Here is a 19988-nt window from a genome sequence, read left to right as displayed (position 1 = left end):
AAAGTGATGCACTTCACTGGAAGTGCCCATATTTTGAACTCCGATCTTTTCCACATTGGTGACATACAATACAAAGCTCTCTCATGGTGGTGAACAGTAACATTGAGCAGTGGCTCTTAGCAACATGATTGGGAGGGTAAATAACCAAGTGTGTTGCATTGCTAAGCTGAGGTATTCAGTGGGATAGATATAACAAAGACATCTGCAACATTCATTTTAAAATAATGGGTTTAACAGTCTACTCCATAATAATAATTCATAAAAATCGCTAGTTCTCAGTATCTAATGAATAATGGAAGTTTCAAGATGACATTTGCATTTCAAATTGGGAAGGTTTACATCATTAGAAAAGCAATGGGATCAAGACTGTTGACAGGAATGTATTCAAGGAGCAGCCACTGATTGACAGTCAGTGAGATGAACTTCACTGAGAGAAGTACTGGAAGTTCCTTATGAAATGTATTTATGATGCATGACTCCAAATGCAAACAAGAAAATATGTGGAAGGAATCATAGTTAACATATGTGTTAGTTACTGGTCTTTTGCCATGATGAGACACTAAGATCAAGGCAACTTACAAAACAAAGTATTTCATTTGGGACCTGCTTACAATTTCAGAGGGTGAGAGTTGATGGTCGTCATGGGAGGGAGCATGGCTGCGAGCAGGTTGCCATGGCACTGAAGCAGAAGATGGGAGTTTATATCTTATCTGTAAGATGGAGAGAGAGGAAAGAGGAGAGAGGGGAGAGGAAGAAAAGGGAAAGGAGGAGAGAAGAGAGAGGGGAAGAGGAGAGGAGAGGAGAGGAGAGGAGAGGCGAGGAGAGGAGAGGAGAGGAGAGGAGAGGAAGAAAAGGGAAAGGAGGAGAGAAGAGAGAGGGAAAGAGGAGAGGAGAGGAGAGGAAGAAAAGGGAAAGGAGGAGAGAAGAGAGAGGGGAAGAGGAGAGGAGAGGAGAGGAGAGGACAGGAGAAGAGAGGTGAGAGAGAGGAAAGGCGAGGAGAGGAGAGGAGAGGCGAGGAGAGGAGAGGAGAGAGAGTGTCTGGGTCTGGGATGGGCTTTTGAAACCTTAAAGCCCACTCCTGGTGGCACACCTCCTCTAACTAGGTCACACCTCTTTCAATAAGGCCACATCGCCTTAATCATTGTCAAACAGTCCCACCAATTAAAGGCATTTCAAATATATGAGTCTATGGGGTTAGCTCTACACACCCAATGGCTATTGTATTAGCTGGCTATGTCAATTTTACACAAGTTTGAGAAATCAGGCAGTAAGCAGCCTCAATTGAGAAAATGTCTCCATAAGATCCAGCAGTAAGGCATTTTCTTGATTAGTAATCAATGGGGTGGTAGTCCATGGTTCTATAAGAAAGGCTGAACAAGCCATGTAGAGCAAGCTAGCAAGGTGCACTCCTCCGTGTCCTCTGCATCATTTCCTGCCTCCAGGTTCCTGCCTGCTTGAATTCCTGTACTGACTTCTTTTGGTGATGAAAAGCAGTGGGGAAGTGTAAGCCATATAAATCCTTTCCTCCTCAACTCCCCTTTCAGTCATGGTGTTTTGTTAGAGCTATAGAAACCCTAAGACAGCTGTCTGTTCTGTAAGGAAACACAACACAAGCCATGGCTCTATGGTCTGTTAGGATCCGTACACACCATTGCTACACTGATCTGTCAGGATTCACACGTGGCATGGCTATGTAGAGTACTGGGAGATTTTAAATGACAGAGAAGAGCAAACTTGCTCTAGGATGGGTAAGGCGTCTACACCGCTGCTAGGAGGGCTAACTTCCCCAGTACAGCAAATGACCTGGCAGGGGTGGCTGCTGTGTACACTGCTTCTTAAAGGTGTCTTGGTGGAATCTGTTAGGTCATGTCCTGGACAAGATGTTCCCTCCAGTGTTTCTTCTGGAAAATGTAGTTTGCTCAAGTCTTGAGTAAAGAACATTTAATTTCCGCTAGTTATTTTTCCTTTTAAAACAACCTTAACATCTTTGAAATATTATTGAAAGAGCAGTGACTATTGTGTTTTGTTCTAGCTGGTTGTCCGACAGCCAGCTTTGCAAAGTGGTTGAAGATGCTGCGGACTATGTGGAATGCGCCTGCTCACACATGTCTGCGTATGCTGTCTACGCTCAGACTGACAACTTGGTGTCGTACAACGAAGCTTTTTTCTCTGCTGGCTTTATATGCATCTCAGGTCAGTGGCAGGGTTTGCAAGTCATGCATTTTAAATCTACACGAGAATGAAACTTTCCCACAGTTCTTTGGTGTATGTAAAATATGAATGTACTCTGATGCATCATTATTCCATTGTTTCCATCATTAATGAACACAACCGGTATTTATGGAGGACGGCCTCTGTTAACTCATGAACAGTATGGGTTACAATGTAAGATAGAGGCTAGATCATCAGAAAGGGAACCATTTCTGGTGTATTGTACCTTAGAACTCAGGCTCTACAGCTAGAACATTGTGAGGATATAAGTCAATAAATATAAAGATTTGGTAATTTCATTAAAATAGTCTACTCCATCAGTTGATTGGCAGTCTACAACTTTGGAACTCTAAACATATCAACTCCTATGATAGAAATTATCTTCCACTCAACATATGTTGTCCCTCTTTTTATTGTAGTGATAGGAACTTGGACTTTATTAATATCTATCAAACTGTATCCATACAACCCAGTTATAGACTTATTCTCCTGTGCGGTGCAGTATGGTGAGAAGTGTGAGACATCTTTACACTTCTCCAGGCCTTACTTCCCCTTTGTTTGCCTCCACTTTTACCCCTGTAAAGCATCCCATACGTTTTCTCTAGGAACAGTAAGTTATACACATAGCTTGGTATGAGATAATGACTAACTGTAACCTTGCAGCCAGATTACCTTAGTTCAAGCCCTGATTCTGTCATTGGCTAGTTGTAGGAACTGGAGTAAATTACTGATTTTATGTGTCAATATGCCACAGAATTCCCACCCTCAATATATGTGTGACTACAAGTCATCCTGCATTTCAGGGTAGTGAGTATATTAACTCATGCACCTCTGATATTCTGCTTTCTTGATGACTTTTCTCTTATTGAAAGGTATTAGTTTTAAATACATTGAACCAATAATCCACCTAGTAGACTTTATCCATCTGTTTGGAGATAAAGTCAGTAAGTAATTAGTATTTTTGGCTGTAGTTGTTAAGTGTTTTCAGTAGAATTTAATTTTATGTAGTCATAATTTTCCTTATGATATGTGACATTTGAGTCAGGTTCCATCACAAAAGTTAAAGAACCTCCTATTCATAAAATCTTTCATTTAAAAGATGGATGACTTTTCTTGCCCAATAAATTCTTCTAGGTGAATATAGTTCCAAAATCAGAGGGAGACTTGTACTTCAATGATAGCAGAGTTTCAAGCAAAGAAACTTCATAGAATAGTGAAATAAATTCTTAACTATATTGAAATAAAAATCTGGATATTATTTTACAAACAAATTGAAGTGCTGCTGTGCCCCCCGGGCATTCCCTGCTTTATACAAACATTGAACATGCCAATTTTCTGTAGACACAGCAGAAATGTGAGCATGTCCTAGGAGGTCTGGTACTGTATTTTATATCTTGGTGAGAAAAGGCAACATTGACCTGCTCATGCTCTTGAGATCCTAAATTCCAGCATCCACATTTGTGCCTTTGACTTGGGATCAGACTTTGAAATTATGATTTTGATTCCTCTCATATTCAAGATGTTTGATAAGTACAGCTCTAAACTCCTGCCTCTTTTGCCACCGTTTTCTCTTCTTTATAACCAATGCCCATACCTCTGCTGGGCCTTCAGGAATTAGAAAAGACAACCTGTTGTTTCTTACATACACATAAAGTATAGTTTGGGTGAGGCCAAATGGAATGGCTCTGGCTTGGTAACAGTTAACTGATCCGTTTCATGAGTGTAGTAATGCACGCATTCACAGGCGCTGGCCTCTTTGTTAGTTTTACTCATAATAAATTCCAGGACTTCTCTGTGAGGACATCTTGCAGTTCTGTATCATGGTCTAAAGCAGGAGGGTTGAAATGTTGACAGGATGAGATGCTAGTGAAGGGGATAGAGGCTTAGAAACCCACAATTTAGAGAAGGGAAGTGGGGAGGATCCACCTGGAAGTTCCCAGGTTTACCCAATACAAGAAAAGGAACCCAAGGCCATTCCTTGAAGTGAAATCGATAAAAAGAGAAATGCAATAAAAAGGGTGTGTTCTCTGGCTCCCCGTGGAGGCGACTTGGGAGAAGTGTACATTAAGATGGCTTTGTCTGTCAATGCCAAAATCTGATATAATTATTAATAAGACCAGCCAGGCTTGAGGTGCAGACATGACAGTGATTACAAATCCTCCTGGACTTTTCTTAAGCTCTTAAGATCCCATCAAAGATGACTGTCAGATTTGACTTTTTCCTGACTGCCTTCTTAACAAAGTTGTATAATCTTATAACCTTAGTGAGATCCTGCAGCAGTCACTGGGGACTTCTTTTCTGCTTTAACTGAGTGAGCTCACTCGTACTGGTGCATCTGTAGTTCAGCATCCTGTGATGCAAGTGAGCCTGCAACGTTAGAGGTGGAACAGACCTCATATTGGTGTCACTTGCCTTAACACATTTCCCAAACTTAAGTGTCCTTTGTTAATTGACTAATTCTTGTATCTACTTAAAATGAGATACTAAGTGTGTGAATGCCAACACAATGCCAATTTCATAATAAATAATATGCAAGTAGCTAGATACAAGCCTTATAGGTTAAGAAAGTTAATAAAAATTAGTTGAAGATGACCATTCTTTTGTTCAATCTGGTATAGAATGGCAAAATTTTCATGGTGTGCCTTTTTTCCCCTGCTGAAAGCTGAAATACTGATAAATTTTCAAGGTGATAAAAACCAGCCAACCCTGAAAAGATTTCTGGTAGTAACTAAAGTCATTATGAGACACCTCAGAGAATATACAAGGGTGTGAGGGTGGGGTGTCCAGAGAAACAGAGCCTCAATAATCAAGAAGTTAAATCTGAACACAATTGCATTCAACTCACAATTGTTTTCCTAAAAAGTGTTGGCTTTGAAACTTTTGGTCAACTTCCTTTAGAAACATCAAGTTCAGATTTTCAGAAACCATTGTCTTGAGAGACCTATTATGATTGTTGGAGGAGTGTGCTATCAAAATAATTTTATTCGGGGTTGGGGATTTAGCTCAGTGGTAGAGCGCTTGCCTAGCAAGCACAAGGCCCTGGGTTCGGTCCCCAGCTCCGAAAAAAAAGAAAAAAAAAAGAAAAGAAAAAAAAATAATTTTACTCAATTAAATGATACCTTATTCCCAAGGAAAAACTTTAAAAATGCATAGAATTTTAAAAACAAGAGTTTGAAGGCATAAATCAAGATGAAAAAGAAGCCACTTAGTCCTAAACTGCTTGGCTCAGCATAAGGATGATAGTTTAACCAGCGGTGTCTGCAAAGGAGTTTTATTTCGCGTGAGTTGAGTTGGACATAAGAGGAGGCTGCTGACACCGTCTCACCTTGACTTAGTTCCCAGAATGAACAATTAGGCTCCTTCTGACACCGATGTTGAGACTCAACCTCTTTACCTTTACCAGTGCTGCTCAGACCCCGCCTTACGTCATCACCTTACGTCATCACCTTACATCATCACCTTACATCATCACCTTACATCATCACCTTACCAATGCTGCTCAGACTTAAGTCTTTCATTATGAAGGCTCTTGTCTGTCTGGCTACAGCATCCCTCCCCTACCACACGGAGTTATGTGCTCTAAGGTGCTTCTCGCTGACCTGTGCTCCCACTGCAGACCTTCAGTTGTCTTCTGTTCTCCTCCTTAGCGCATCAGTAGCACTAATCAAAGTTTGCATGGAGGCAAAACTTAAAGAAGATCAACCCAGTGGTGTGTGTAACAAAACAGTAGAAAACCTACAGGCAGCAAGAGGTAGAAAGGTGAGAAAGAACAAAGTCAGCGAGCTGATACCGACTTACTGATGACGTAATTGTAAGCTGATCTCATTAGGATTCATCTAGAGGAAGCGGGGACAGGGAGAGTGATAGACAGATACCTGAAAATGCAAAACTTGTAAGTATTTTAAAGAAAAGTTTGTAGGAAATGTTCTAACATTTGTCTTGCATTGGGCTAAATTAAAGTTTTTCCTATCTGTAGAATATACTGAGCAACGATGTCTCCTGGTACTGTCTGCTCACATACAAACATATTTATATTCACATAAATATATTCATACACTCCAAACTTGTATGTACACAGAAGCTCTTTGGTCAAGTCGGATAGCAGCAAAGGGCAGAGCTCTGCTTCAGATTTGCATCCTACCTAAGTCACGTTATGTACTCTATAGCGTCATCAACGTTACTAGTTTGTGAACAGCGGCGCTCCTCCTGTCCCTCCTTTCAGTGCGTAGGAAATCATTTGTGTCAGTGGATTAAGTGTAGGCTCTTTCTCCTCCAGCCTAATCTATAATCAATAAAAGAAAGAAATACTGCTCAGCAAGCAGATTGTTTCTCTACAGAATTGCCAGAAAAGAGAATTTTAAGACAGTTGGGTGTCTATTTAGGCATTATATGGAGTTGTTATAGTTTGTTATACTTTATTTTAGAAATTCTATCATTATACAGTCTATGTTTATGGTTTGAATATTTATATTAAGGAATTTAAGCTAAGGAACTGCAATTAAAGTATTTCTTTGTAGATGTTAAGTATATATACTGAATACAAATACTCATTTACCAGACTGGGGAAAGGTTACTTTCCTAAATTTGTATATTAGTTTTAGTGCTTTAGATAGTTGAATTCATGTGTAGTGATCTGGAAACCCAGTAACTAAAATGTTTATTTCTTTAAAGCTTAAGTATTCTAGATCATGTCCAAAGTTTGATCAGCTTGCCTAGTTTAGAGCACAGCTGAAGATTCTCAGCAGAGGAGAATTCTTCATTGAAAGAATAGACCAGTGTTCTAACTTTCATATTGCTGTGATAAAACCTAATGTGACTTGCAGAGCAAAGTGTTGGTTGCAGCTGAGAGCTCACAGTCCACTATGAAGGAAAGTCAGGGCAGGAGCTCACGGAGAGAAGCTGAGGCAGAGGCCGTGGTTTCCTGGCTTGCTTCTCCATTGCTCAGTCACTCAGCTTCCTGTTTTGACTGACCCAGTACTCCTCAGAGCAAGGCTCTCCCATATCAATCTTTATCAAGAAGATGCCTCCCACACTTGCTCATGGGCCAATCTGATGGAGACATTTTCTCACTTAAGGTTCCCCCTTGCCCTCTGGCTTGTGCTAAATTGAGATAAAAGCCTAACCAGCACAGCCAGATAACTGCCAAACGGTGCCTAAAGCTAACACTATCCAGCCCACTCTCCCATCTCTGGTTTTGAAACCTGAACTAAAACCAGGGGCCGTGGTAGCATTTTATTGAAGCTTTGTGTGTTTCTCAGTTTGTCAAGCTTAATTATACTAAACTTCTGTGATGGAGCAGGAATATGATGGAGACTTGATCTCCAAATTTAGGGAAAAATCTTTATTGTATTTCTTTATTATTGTATTTCTTATGACATACGGTGGCAGGAAGCGTGTGCCTTCCTCCCTTGGCATCACAGCTTTGCCTTCGGTTGTTACCATTCATCCAGGAAACTTGCAGGCGATACCTGTTTGTCATCGCGTGGTTTATGAGGAGAAAACTGCAGCTAGCACTTGCTTTTAAGCCAGTGTATTGTGTACACACATAAGCACACGACCGGAGTGGGTTTAAGCAGCTTGTGATTATCCTAGAGACAGGGAGGACAGGTTAGTGAGTTGTGAGCAGCAGGCCCAGTAGTGGAGAAAGGAGAGCTGCCACAGTGGACATGACTACCTAGTCTGCAGAAACACAGTCATCTGGGTGGCCTGGCTCTGAGACAGCCCGACCCCTGCGTGCCTGCCCCAGGACTTCATGGCACTTGTACTAAGAGTGGATTGCTCTTGCCTTCCTGGAGGAGTTTCTAGATGAGAAGCCTTCTTCCTCATCTCAGGGAGTTTCTATTGTTTTCCTGAAATAGAAATTATAATTAAACTATTTCCTCTAAAATGAGGTCTGAGGGGGCATTTCTAAACATAAGACCAAGTCAGAAGACCCCATGTTGGTATTTTGTTGATGCTTAATTCTTATTTTTTGCTAACATGTGGTTTACTCTATAAACTCACTCCACAATTTCAGCAACTATTTGGGAGAACCAAATGTGAAATTATTGCAATGTCTCGACTGTCAAGATGGCATTGATGTTAAATGAGGTAATATATGAAAGCCACATGGGTAAGTGGCATATGCGTGCCAACATTCGTTCAGTGATTCCCACAGAAAATAAACTGACCCACCAAAATGTGTGGTTAAAAAGCCTGCGAACAAATAAATAATTACTGTTTATTAAATTACTATCTGAAAACTTTAAGGCAGAGAATATTCTCCAATAATCTGCCTTCCAGGGCTGGTACAGTGGTTCTGTAATGCTCTCTGCCACCCAGGAGGCTGAAGAAGAGGGACTGAAATTTCAAGACTGTAAAGACACACAGGCTTAACGATAATAATGCGAGCTAGAAGGTCAAATCTTTATACTTAACTTCATTGTGGAAGAAAGAAAACGTTTTTCCCTGGTCTTGACGTGCAGCCACAGAGGGCTAGCTGAAAGTTCATAGCTGGCCCTGCTGGAGTCATATACCTGCTCCTGCTAGTCGAAGATTGGAAAATAAGAACCTCAGACTTTGGAGACCATTCACAGTCTGAGGCTCAGAAAGGTCTAGGTGCCTTCTACTTACTCAAGCCGTTCACTCCTAAAACACAGATTTAAAATTAGGATGAGAAGCACTTAAAAAAAACAAAACAAAACAGGTCAGCCCACCGATAGCAACATAGAAAAAAATGAAGTACTTATTAAAATATGGGTTTATTTATGACTTCCCTTTTCCATGGCAGACAACTTGTAAATCATTAGAGCATTAAAGTTCATCCCTTGGGTTAACTGATAATGTGAAGATGATATCTGTCATGCGAAATGGGATATATTGAAATTCCAGCATAATCATTGCCAGAGTGGGTGTGCTCTGCTGTATAGACTGGGCTTTTGTGCTTAACTGTCCCAGAGATTTTTTTGTTCTGTACATATAATCTTTCGTGGATTATGAAACCTCACGTCGGCTCTTTGGTTTCCACAGGTCTCTGTTTGGCTGTTGTTTCCCACGTGTTCTGTGCTAGATACTCCATGTTTGCAGCTAAACTTCTGACTCACATGATGGCCGCCAGCTTAGGAGCCCAGGTAGGAGACAGATGACACTCACTGTTCGTTATGAGACAACTGAATGTGTGCATACAGTTTTTACCAACTTAGTTGAAATTAGCTTACTTGTTTTGCACTTGAGCAATATAGAGAATAAATACAATAATAATAATAATAACAATATAATAATAATATCAGAACCAATATGTATATTTTTAAAAAGAATACTTTTTGAGATTATCACATAATTACATCATTGCTGTTTCAGTTCCTGTGTCCAGACTTTCCCACTGCTCCTTGCTCTCTATCAAGTTTGTGGCCTTTATTTTCAGTAATTGTTTTCAGGCTGACCATTTGCTATTGGATAACCAATTGGTGTCATCTTCTCTGGGAAGACTATTTCTTGTGCTCTCAGTGTGTGTTTGTGTGTGTGTGTGTGTGTGTGATGTATGTTTGTGTGTGTGTTTGTGTTCATGTGTGTGATGTATGTTTGTGTGTGTGTTTGTGTTCATGTGTGTGTGATGTATGTTTGTGTGTGTGTTTGTGTTCATGTGTGTGTGATGTATGTTTGTGTGTGTGTTTGTGTTCATGTGTGTGTGATGTATGTTTGTGTGTGTGTTTGTGTTCATGTGTGTGTGATGTATGTTTGTGTGTGTGTTTGTGTTCATGTGTGTGTGATGTATGTTTGTGTGTGTGTTTGTGTTCATGTGTGTGTGATGTATGTTTGTGTGTGTGTGATGTGTGTTCGTGTGTGTGTGATGTATGTTTGTGTGTGTGTTTATGTTCGTGTGTGTGTTTGTGTTCGTGTGTGTGATGTGTGTGTGTGTTTATGTTCATGTGTGTATGATGTGTGTTCATGTGTGTGTGATGTGTGTGTGTTTATGTTCGTGTGTGTGTGATGTATGTTTGTGTGTGTGATGTGTGTTCGTGTGTGTGTGATGCATGTTTGTGTGTGATGTGTGTTCGTGTGTGTGATGTATGTTTGTGTGTGTGTGTGTGTGTGTGTGTGTGTATGCACAGCTATACAAATGCTGTGGCATGATTGTGGAGCTCAGAGTATAGTCCCCCCACCCATGGTTCACTCTTAACCCCCAGTGGGATCCAGGAGTCCAGCTCAGGTTTGCATAAAAGCACTTTTCCGCCTTATGAACTCGTTGGCTAATTTCTTCTTCTTGGTCTCCTTTTTACATTGAAAAAATATTTTCACACAGTGTATTTTTTCATGGTTTCCCTCCCTCATCTTTTTCTTTGTCCTCCCCAATTCTCCACCCTTCTCACTAAATGCCTTCTTTCTCTCTCTTTAGAAAACAAAGAGGCAATAAATAAATGAAAAGATACACACACATACATAATATGTGTATACATACATACATACATACATACACACATACATACATACATATAAAAGAAAAGAAAAAGAAAAAGCATAAGAAGCTCAAACAAAACCCATGATAACACAACCTTGGAAACATAACATACAAGCAAAATACAGTTGACAAAAAGGTGCTGAAAGAAAGCAACGTAAGACAAAGATCTACGCGAACACCACGAGGTTTGTGTTGTGCTGACCTTCGCTGCTGGGCACGGGGCCTGTCTACCTTTAGGTGTGGTTTATAGTCCAGTGAGACTCCAATGGAGAAAACTAATTTTTCCTTTTCAAGCATTTGTCAGTTGGAGGTGGCCTCTGGGTTAGCAATGGAGGTGTCTGTCTGCTTCCCCCAGTTAGTGCTGGAACCATTTCTGCTCAGGTCCAGTCAGGCACTGTTTTCTTATTTATCCATCCCTTTAGCACTTAACGCCTTTTCATTTCCTCTTCTGCACAGCTCCCTCAGCCAGACACAGGCTTGGGGTGGGAGGCTGAGGTGGTGTTTGATGAGGATGTCACCGCTAAGACTGCATGTTCCACAGTCTCTCCCTCTCCGTACATTGTCCAGATTCGTATCTCCACATTGTTTCTCATCTACTCCTGGAGGAAGCTTCTCTGAGGATGGCTGAGTTAGACACAGATCTTTGGGCATAGCAGAATGTTGTTAGGAATCATTTTGTTGCTGCATTCCCAGAAACATAGTATTTGGTTTGTGATTAGACACATGGCCTATCCAGTCCCCAGTTCTGGGCCACCTGAGCAGTGGGCCATGCATTCAGAGTGACTGGGACCGCTTATGTGCATGGATTCATCTCCCATGAATTCTCATTGCACAGGGTTACTAATCGAGCACAGATGTCCTTTGGTGAAGTACCAAAGGGGCTAACATGGAAAACTGTTGGAAACATTGGCACTCTGTTGTGTTTTCCTGTCCCAGGAATGGCAATGTCCTTTAAATTTCATAATCTGTTTTTCAAAGAAAAATCAAGGGCTGGATTCCAGGTTATGTGTTCAAAGTTCCTGTGGAGAGTAGACAGTAGCAGCTGTTTCCCAAAGGGGCTTGCACTGAATTTGACAAGGCATTACATTACCTTAGGAGGCCGTCATAACCGTCTGTTCCTGCCTTTGTTTCTTCTATGTAACACAGCGGAGAACCTGCCTTCCATAGTTAGAGTTTATTTGACTGTATTCACCACCCATTTTGGTGGGCTGTTTCGGCAGCAGCATTTATATAAGATTTAATTAAGGCGCCATATTATTATAGACAACTCTTCAGCATGCTAGCACACAAATTTGCTCATGTTTGGGGATGAGAAAGAAAACCAGAATCTTTATGTTAGAATATTGGCTTCTGGTTCACATTATGCTTAACGTGGGTTTTGAAGAAAACAATTAGTCAAGTGCGTACATTTCCAGTGTATTTTTAGAATAGACAAAACAACGTGGCATAAAATTGTGTAAGGGATGATTTGTGGCAAAAAGAACTAAAAATATGTTTCAATAGCTTATTTTTACCCAATATAATGGTTTAATTTTTCATGTCAGAAGCCATACAGTGTACAGTTGGTATAGTTTCCATAGGAAATACGCAACATATTTACCAGCTGCCTGGATATTTAAAAATACTATCTAACTTAAAGTGAATGTTCTTCTCATTTGGCTAGACAAGAGATTTTTAAAGCTGTATTTTATTTTTAGCTCACAGAGACTAAGGCAGCAAGACATAGGGCCTGCCTAGGTCTGCACCAGATCCTCTGTGTATGTTATGACTGTTAGCTTGGTGGCTACCTAAGGGTGTTAGCGGGTGTGTCTTGGACTCTTTTGCCTGCTCTTGGGACTGTTTCCCTCCTGTTGGGTTATCTTGTCCAGCCTTGCTATGAGGGTTCTCCTTGCCTTACTGTTTCTTCTTTTGTCCTGCCTGGGTTTTGTCTGCAGTTCGGTTGTTTGTAGACCTCTTCTTTTCTGAAGAGAAATGGAGTGGGGATGTAGCTGGGAAGCAGGGAGGTGGGGAAGGCTGGGAGGAGTGAAGGGAGGAAAACTGTGGTCAGGATGGATTGTATAAGAAAATAATTTATTTTCAATTAAAAACGATTTATTTTATTCTATTAATATGTCTGTATGTGGAGTGGGGGGATACGCACATGAACGCTATTATGTAACAGTGAGAAGCTGGCATTGCATTCCACAGAACTGAATTAATAGTGGTGAGTCACCCAGCATGGGCTCTGAGAACCAAACTTGGGCGCTCTGCAAGGGCAGCAAGTGCTCTTGAGTACTAAGCTGCATATCCAGTTCCAAACTGAGGACTTTCCAAACTTGTCAGATTCTCCAAAATGAGAAAAGGAAGTGTTTACAGAGACGCTGGCTTTGACATGACCGAATTTGAAGGAGCTTATGGGATGAGTTGTAGAATTGTACTATTGGGGCCATTACACTCCCAGCCCTGGATCTCCATTTTGGATTCTCCAGCTTTGCTAAGTAGACATCATTAGAACTTAAATTGCCTGGAGAAATGAAAAATAATGGTCTTGGGTTGCATTCTTGTTAAAGGACTAAAATGTCTCCAGTTACGTATAGGAGTGTGATTTGTCAATACTGGGAAAACAGGCATGCTAAGATCTTTCCTCTTCAAGACTTAGTTGATTGTCGTGTGTGCGTGCGTGCGTGTGTGTGTGTGTGTGTGTGTGTGTGTGTGTGTGTGTGTTAGTGTGTGTTTGCTTGTGTGTGTGTGTTAGTGTGTGTTAGTGTATGTGTTTGCTTGTGTGTGTGTTAGTGTGTGTTTGCTTGTGTGTGTGTGTTAGTGTGTGTTAGTGTATGTGTTTGCTTGTGTGTGTGTGTGTGTTTGTGTGCAAGTGTGTGCACACAGGTGCATGTGCCAGTGCATGTAAGGGAGAGGGCTCTCATGTAGCACAGGGTGCCTTGAACTTGCTATGTAGCTGAGGATGACCTCGAACTTCTACACTTTCTGCCTCCATGTACAGTATGCTAAGATTAAAGGCCTGCGTCATAATGCTGGTTTAAGTGTTACTGGAGATTGAACCCAGGGCCTTGTGCCTGCTAGGCAAACATTACCACCTGAGCCACATCTCATTCCTCTTGACTTCATTTTGGAGGAGTATGGTACAATGAATGTGTAAGTCATGTTGTCAGGAAAATGTGCTTAAGTACGGTTGTTCTCTATTTTTAGAAACATATAGAACAGTGTATCACTAATTCACTAAATATTTTATTTACTTTATTCCAAATTCGAGGAGGATACAAAAGAATCAATAGATTGTTCTTGTATTGAAGTTACATGGGTAGGGATGTGGAGAGAGAGGAGGGGAAAATATGATCAATACTCAGTTTTTGAAAAAAATTTAATTAGAAAGCGCTCATAATGCTTTAATCTGAGTGTCATTCTAATTCTGTGAGTGGCATTGACCATAATATGCCAGCAGGTGGCAGTATAGGATTTTTTTCCTCCACCAAAACCAGTCAGTCTTGCAGAGTAGGGGTTAGGTTAAAAATTAAAGGCTCCTTTCAAAGCTTTCTTTGACCGAGCTACAGAGTGTGTGCAGCATGGCAAATACACATTTGTGGGTTTCTGGCTTTGTCTTGTGTCACTTGTATTCAAAACTGCAGTGAAGGCATTTGTAAGTTAATACCAGAAAGCTTGTTTCTACCTGTCCTTGGTAGAAATATCTTGCTACCACCCATCAGTAACTTTAAAATGCAGGGGCTACAGAGTTATTTTTCTACTGTTTATTTATGCTAATAGTAATGTGCCTACTGTTAATATAGAAAATTATGCTTATTGGAATATCACAGACTTTTTCATATAAGATTTACATTTTAGCAGTTTATCAAGCAGGGAGTGCTTCCCTTCAGTGTCGAGTTTTGTTTTTCTCATTTATCTACTAGGAAACGCTTAAGCAGCAAGGTGTGAGAGCATTGACTTCCAGGGTGGTGGGAAACAGCCAACAGCCTTTCATGCTCTTGCCAGATTTTCCTGGGAAAAACATGCAGTTCTATCTTTGGAAGCTTTATCTCAGAATCACATTGCCCTGTGTGCCCTGAGCAGGCTGGTGGCAGGAGGGACAAAGGGCATCTTTGCCAGGCACAGCTCTCAATTCCAGAGGTTCTGTCGGGAAAAGCAACTCCCCAAATCTAAAAAAAGAACAGAGAGATAGCACGGTGTTTACTCAGATTAATACATCTTGCCAACAGGAAAACATCTGACTTCTTTGTTTCTTTTTGTCTATTTGTTTGGCTTCACTTTATCTTCTGAAACTGAATTTAAAAAAAAAACCCTGTGCAGAGAACTTTTATGTGCCCAATGGTGTACAAGAACCACAGAGCCTTGATAGCGACTCACAGAGGGCTATGTGACTAGGTTAGAAGTTGAAACACGTGTTTTTGTTTGTTTGCTTTTTACTTTATTTTCTTTTTGTCATCCGATGCATGTGCATGAATTTTAATTTCATCTGTTTATTCTTCATGAAGGCAGAAGAGAATTTCATGTTAGCTGAGCACTGTTATTTAGAATCCAGTAAAAGTTGGGTTGTTTATCACTCTGCAACATTCAGGAATGTCATTGTACAATGTCTGTTTCTCAGGAATGATCCAGATTGCACACAACTACTAAAAGACTTTCCTTTAATCTGAGCCCTATGTCATTTTACCTTTGAGTATCTATCCTCTTGGAAACTCTCTAAGGATCTCTGACTGCAAGACTGAAGCCAAAGCCACTTAGGATTCCAGAACACTGTCTCCTCTTTGTAGGAGAAGATCTGATCATCCCAAGTAACTTGACCTGTTGCATTGAAACTGTTAACACAAGAAAGACATGTCCAGGGCCCCAGATGCTATGAACTAAGAACTCTGTCTGTCTGTCTGCCTATTACCAATCATCCATCTGTCTAACTATATACATACATATCTATGCATGTACTTATGTGTGTTTATATGTATGTATATACTTCTGTCTACCATCTATCTACTATCTATCTATCTATCTATCTATCTATCTATCTATCTATCTATCTATCTATCTATTATCTATCTATCTATCTATCTATCTGTCATCTATTATCTTCATCAGCATCTGGCTGGCTGTTATCTGTCTATTTGAGGTCAATCGAAGCAGAGTAGGATGATGTTATAAATAGAGATAGTTTTCCCTTAGCTAGAACTTTTGGCTACTCATTAATCTGACTGGATCTTGTTGACTTTACTTTTGCTAATAAAGCAAGAAAAAAGTTTTGAGTTTAAATACTAGAGTCAAAACTAGATCTTTCTTTGAACTAGCCACTTAAGCAAGGCTTGTCATTCAGGAGAATATTGTGACTTACAGGTTGTGCAGATAGAAATAAATCAAACGCCTCCTAACTTCCAGCGTGAGAAGTTTGTTCAAGTTCAGATGCTGAACAGAGGGCTGCCTCCTCCTGTTTGTGAAGGGCCTGGGACAGCTTGGAGCAACCTCCCCATCCATGCTCTCCCCATGGTGGCAGCTGCTGCTCCTCTCACTGTCACTAAGTCTCTGCGTGTTACCAACCTCTTCCTGCACGTGAAAATCATCTTTAAAAAATTCATAACTTTTAATTTTATTAAAGAATAGAAAAGAAGTATTTTTTTAAAAAAAACACCTTTAGCCATTTATCATCCACTCATTTTGGGGAAAGTCTCTCAGGTCAACTTTTTTATCATGTGTGACATTTATAGCAAGCATATTTACACGTCTGTGTTTTCATGTGTGTGTGTGTGTGTGTGTGTGTGTGTGTGTGTGTGTGTACACGCATGCACACATGGAGGACTGAGGTGGATACCAGGAGTCTTCCTCTATCCCCATTTCACAATATTCAATGAGGTGGGTCTCAATCAAACCCAGAGTTCTGACAGGGCAAGTCTTGCTAACCAGCTCGCTTCCTCTGGAGATCTCTGTCTCCACTTATAAAGGTTAGAGTTATAGGTGACCATCACAACCAGATAGCATTTGCATGTGTTCTTGGAATAGAGACTCTAATGTTGTTGGCATGGCAAGGGCTTTAACAATTGAGCCACACTTCCAGCCACTACTATTATCTCTTTATCTTTTTTAAAATTATTTTTATTGGATATTTTTATTTATATTTCAAATATTATCTCCTTTCCCGGTTAACCATGCATAAACCCCTATCCCATCCCTCCTCCCCCTGCTTCTAGGAGGATGTTCTCCCTACCCAACCATCCACACCTTCCACCTCCCCGCTGCATTGACATTGCCCTACACTGGGGCATCAAGCCTTGGCAGGACCAAGGGCCTCACCTCCCATTGATGCCCAAAAAGGCCGTCCTCTGTTGCGTATGCAGCTGGAGCCATGGGTCTGTGAATGTGTGTTCTTTTGATGGTGGTTTAGCCCCTAGGAGCTCTGGTAGGTTGGTATTGTTGTTCTTATGGGGTTGCAAGTCCCTTTAGCTCCTTCAGTCTTTTCTCTAACTCCTCCAATGGGGATCTTCTTGGGTCAGTGGTTTGCTGCTAGCATTCACCTCTGTATTTGTCATGCTCTGGCAGAGCCACTCAGGAGAGATCTATATCACCTATATCACCTGTCAGCATGCAATCCTTGGCATCAGCAATATTGTCTGGGTTTGGTGGCTATATATATATATATATATATATATATATATATATATATATATACATATATATATGGGCTGGATCCCCAGGTGGGGCAGTCTCTGGATGGCCATTTCTTCAGTCTCTGCTCCAAACTTTATCTCTATATTTTCTCTTATAAATATTTTTGTTCCCCCTTCTAAGAAGGACTGAAGCATCCACACTTTGGTCATCCTTCTTCTTGAGCTTCATGTGTTCGGTGGATTGTATAATTGGGTAATCCGAGTTTTTGGACTAATATCCACTTATCAGTGAGTGGATACGATGTGGGGTTTTTTTGTTGTTGTTTGTTTGTTTTTATTTATTTATTTATTTATTTTTGTGATTGGGTTACCTCACTCTGGATATTTTCTGGTTCCATCCATAAGCCTATGAATTTAATAAAGTCATTGTTTTTTTTATCTTTATTTACTTGAGTATTTCTTATTTACATTTCAATTGTTATTCCCCTTCCCTGTCTCCAGGCCAACATCCCCCTAACCCCTCCCCCTCCTCTTCTCTATGAGTGTTCCCCTCCCCATCCTCCCCCCATTATCGCCCTCCCCCGAACAATCAGGTTTACTGGGGGTTCAGTCTTGGCAGGGCCAAGGGCTTCCCCTTCCATTGGTGCTCTTACTAGGATATTCATTGCTACCTATGAGGTTGGAGCCCAGGGTCAGTCCATGTATAATCTTTGGGTAGTGGCTTAGTCCCTGGAAGCTCTGGTTGCTTGACATTGTTGTTCATATGGGGTTTCGAGCCCCTTCAAGTTCTTCCAGTCCTTTCTCTGATTCCTTCAACGGGGGGGTCCCGTTCTCAGGTCAGTGCTTTGCTGCTGGAATTCGCCTCTGTATTTGCTGTATTCTGGCTGTGTCTCTCGGGAGAGATCTACATCCGGCTCCTGTCGGTCTGTACTTCTTTGCTTCATCCATCTTGTCTAATTGGGTGGCTGTATATGTATGGGCCACATGTGGGGCAGGCTCTGAATGGGTGTTCCTTCTGTCTCTGTTTTAATCTTTGCTTCTCTATTCCCTGCCAAGGGTATTCTTGTTCCCCTTTTAAAGAAGGAGTGAAGCATTCACATTTTGATCATGCATCTTGAGTTTCATGTGTTCTATGCATCTAGGGTAATTCAAGCATTTGGGCTAATAGCTACTTATCAATGAGTGCATGCCATGTGTGAGATTCTGTGATTGGGTTACCTCACTGAGGATGATATTTTCCAGTTTCATCCATTTGCCATGAATTTCATAAAGTCATTGTTTTTGATAACTGAATAATATTCCATTGTGTAGATGTACCATATTTTCTGTATCCATTCCTCTGTTGAAGGGCATCTGGGTTCTTTCCAGCTTTGGCTATTATAAATAAGGCTGCTATGAACATAGTGGAGCATGTGTCCTTATTATACGTTGGAGTATCTTTTGGGTGTATGCCCAGTAGTGGTATAGCTGGGTCTTCAGGTAGTTCAATGTCCAATTTTCTGAAGAACCTCCAGACTGATTTCCCGAATGGTTGTACCAGTCTGCAATCCCACCAACAATGGAGGAGTGTTCCTCTTTCTCCACATCCTCGCCAGCATTTGCTGTCACCTGAGTTTTTGATCTTAGCCATTCTCACTGGTGTGAGGTGAAATCTCAGGGTTGTTTTGATTTGCATTTCCCTTATGACTAAAGATGTTAAACATTTATTTCTTTAGGTGTTTCTCAGCCATTCAGCATTCCTCAGCTATGAATTCTTTGTTTAGCTCTGAACCCCATTTTTAATAGGGTTATTTGTCTTCCTGAGGTCTAACTTCTTGAGTTCTTTGTATATTTCGGATATAAGCCCTCTATCTGTTGTAGGATTGGTAAAGATCTTTTCCCAATCTGTTGGTTGCCGTTTTGTCCTAACCACAGTGTCCTTTGCCTTTCAGAAGCTTTGCAGTTTTATGAGATTCCATTTGTCGATTCATGATCTTAGAGCATAAGCCATTGGTGTTTTGTTCAGGAAATTTTTTCCAGTGCCCATGTGTTCCAGATGCTTCCCCACTTTTTCTTCTATTAGTTTGAGTGTATCTGGTTTGATGTGGAGGTCCTTGATCCACTTGGACTTACGCTTTGTACAGGGTTATAAGCATGGATCAATCTGCATTCTTCTACATGTGGACCTCCAGTTGAACCAGCACCATTTGCTGAAAATGCTATCTTTTTTTCCATTGGATGGTTTTAGCTCCTTTGTCAAAAATGAAGTGACCATATATGGATGGGTTCATTTCTGGGTCTTCAATTCTATTCTACTAGTCTATCTGTCTGTCTCTGTACCAATACCATGCAGTTTTTATCACTATTGCTCTGTAACACTGCTTGAGTTCAGGGATAGTGATTCCCCTAGAAGTCCTTTTATTGTTGAGGATAGTTTTAGCTATCCTGGGTTTTTTGTTATTCCAGATGAATTTGCAAATTGTTCTATCTAACTCTTTGAAGAATTGGATTGGTATTTTGATGGGGATTGCATTGAATCTGTAGATCGCTTTTGGTAAAATGGCCATTTTTACTATATTAATCCTGCCAATCAATGAGCATGGGAGATCTTTCCATCTTCTGAGGTCTTCTTCAATTTCTCTCTTCAGAGACTTGAAGTTCTTATTGTACAGATCATTTACTTGCTTGGTTAAAGTCACACCGAGGTATTTTATATTATTTGGGACTATATGAAGGGTGTCATTTCCCTAATTTCTTTCTCG

At 40.7% G+C, this 19988-nt stretch overlaps 1 protein-coding gene across 3 annotated transcripts in view; it reads left to right on the top strand.

Moving 5' to 3' along the window:
• Adgrv1 (adhesion G protein-coupled receptor V1) overlaps window positions 1-19988 on the top strand; it is a 580259-nt gene that overhangs the window by 249407 nt on the left and 310864 nt on the right. For all 3 annotated transcript variants that reach the window (XM_039103389.2, XM_039103390.2, XM_039103391.2), the window contains 2 exons: window positions 2033-2193; window positions 9220-9320. In XM_039103389.2, coding sequence (XP_038959317.1) covers window positions 2033-2193; window positions 9220-9320 — 262 coding nt within the window. The remainder of the gene's footprint in view (window positions 1-2032; window positions 2194-9219; window positions 9321-19988) is intronic.

Source organism: Rattus norvegicus, chromosome 2 (genome assembly GCF_036323735.1).
Source record: "Rattus norvegicus strain BN/NHsdMcwi chromosome 2, GRCr8, whole genome shotgun sequence".
In the NCBI taxonomy this organism is placed as follows: Eukaryota; Metazoa; Chordata; class Mammalia; order Rodentia; family Muridae; genus Rattus; species Rattus norvegicus.
The sequence above is the reverse complement of the archived record's forward strand: the minus strand, read 5'-3'. Positions and strand labels throughout refer to the sequence as shown.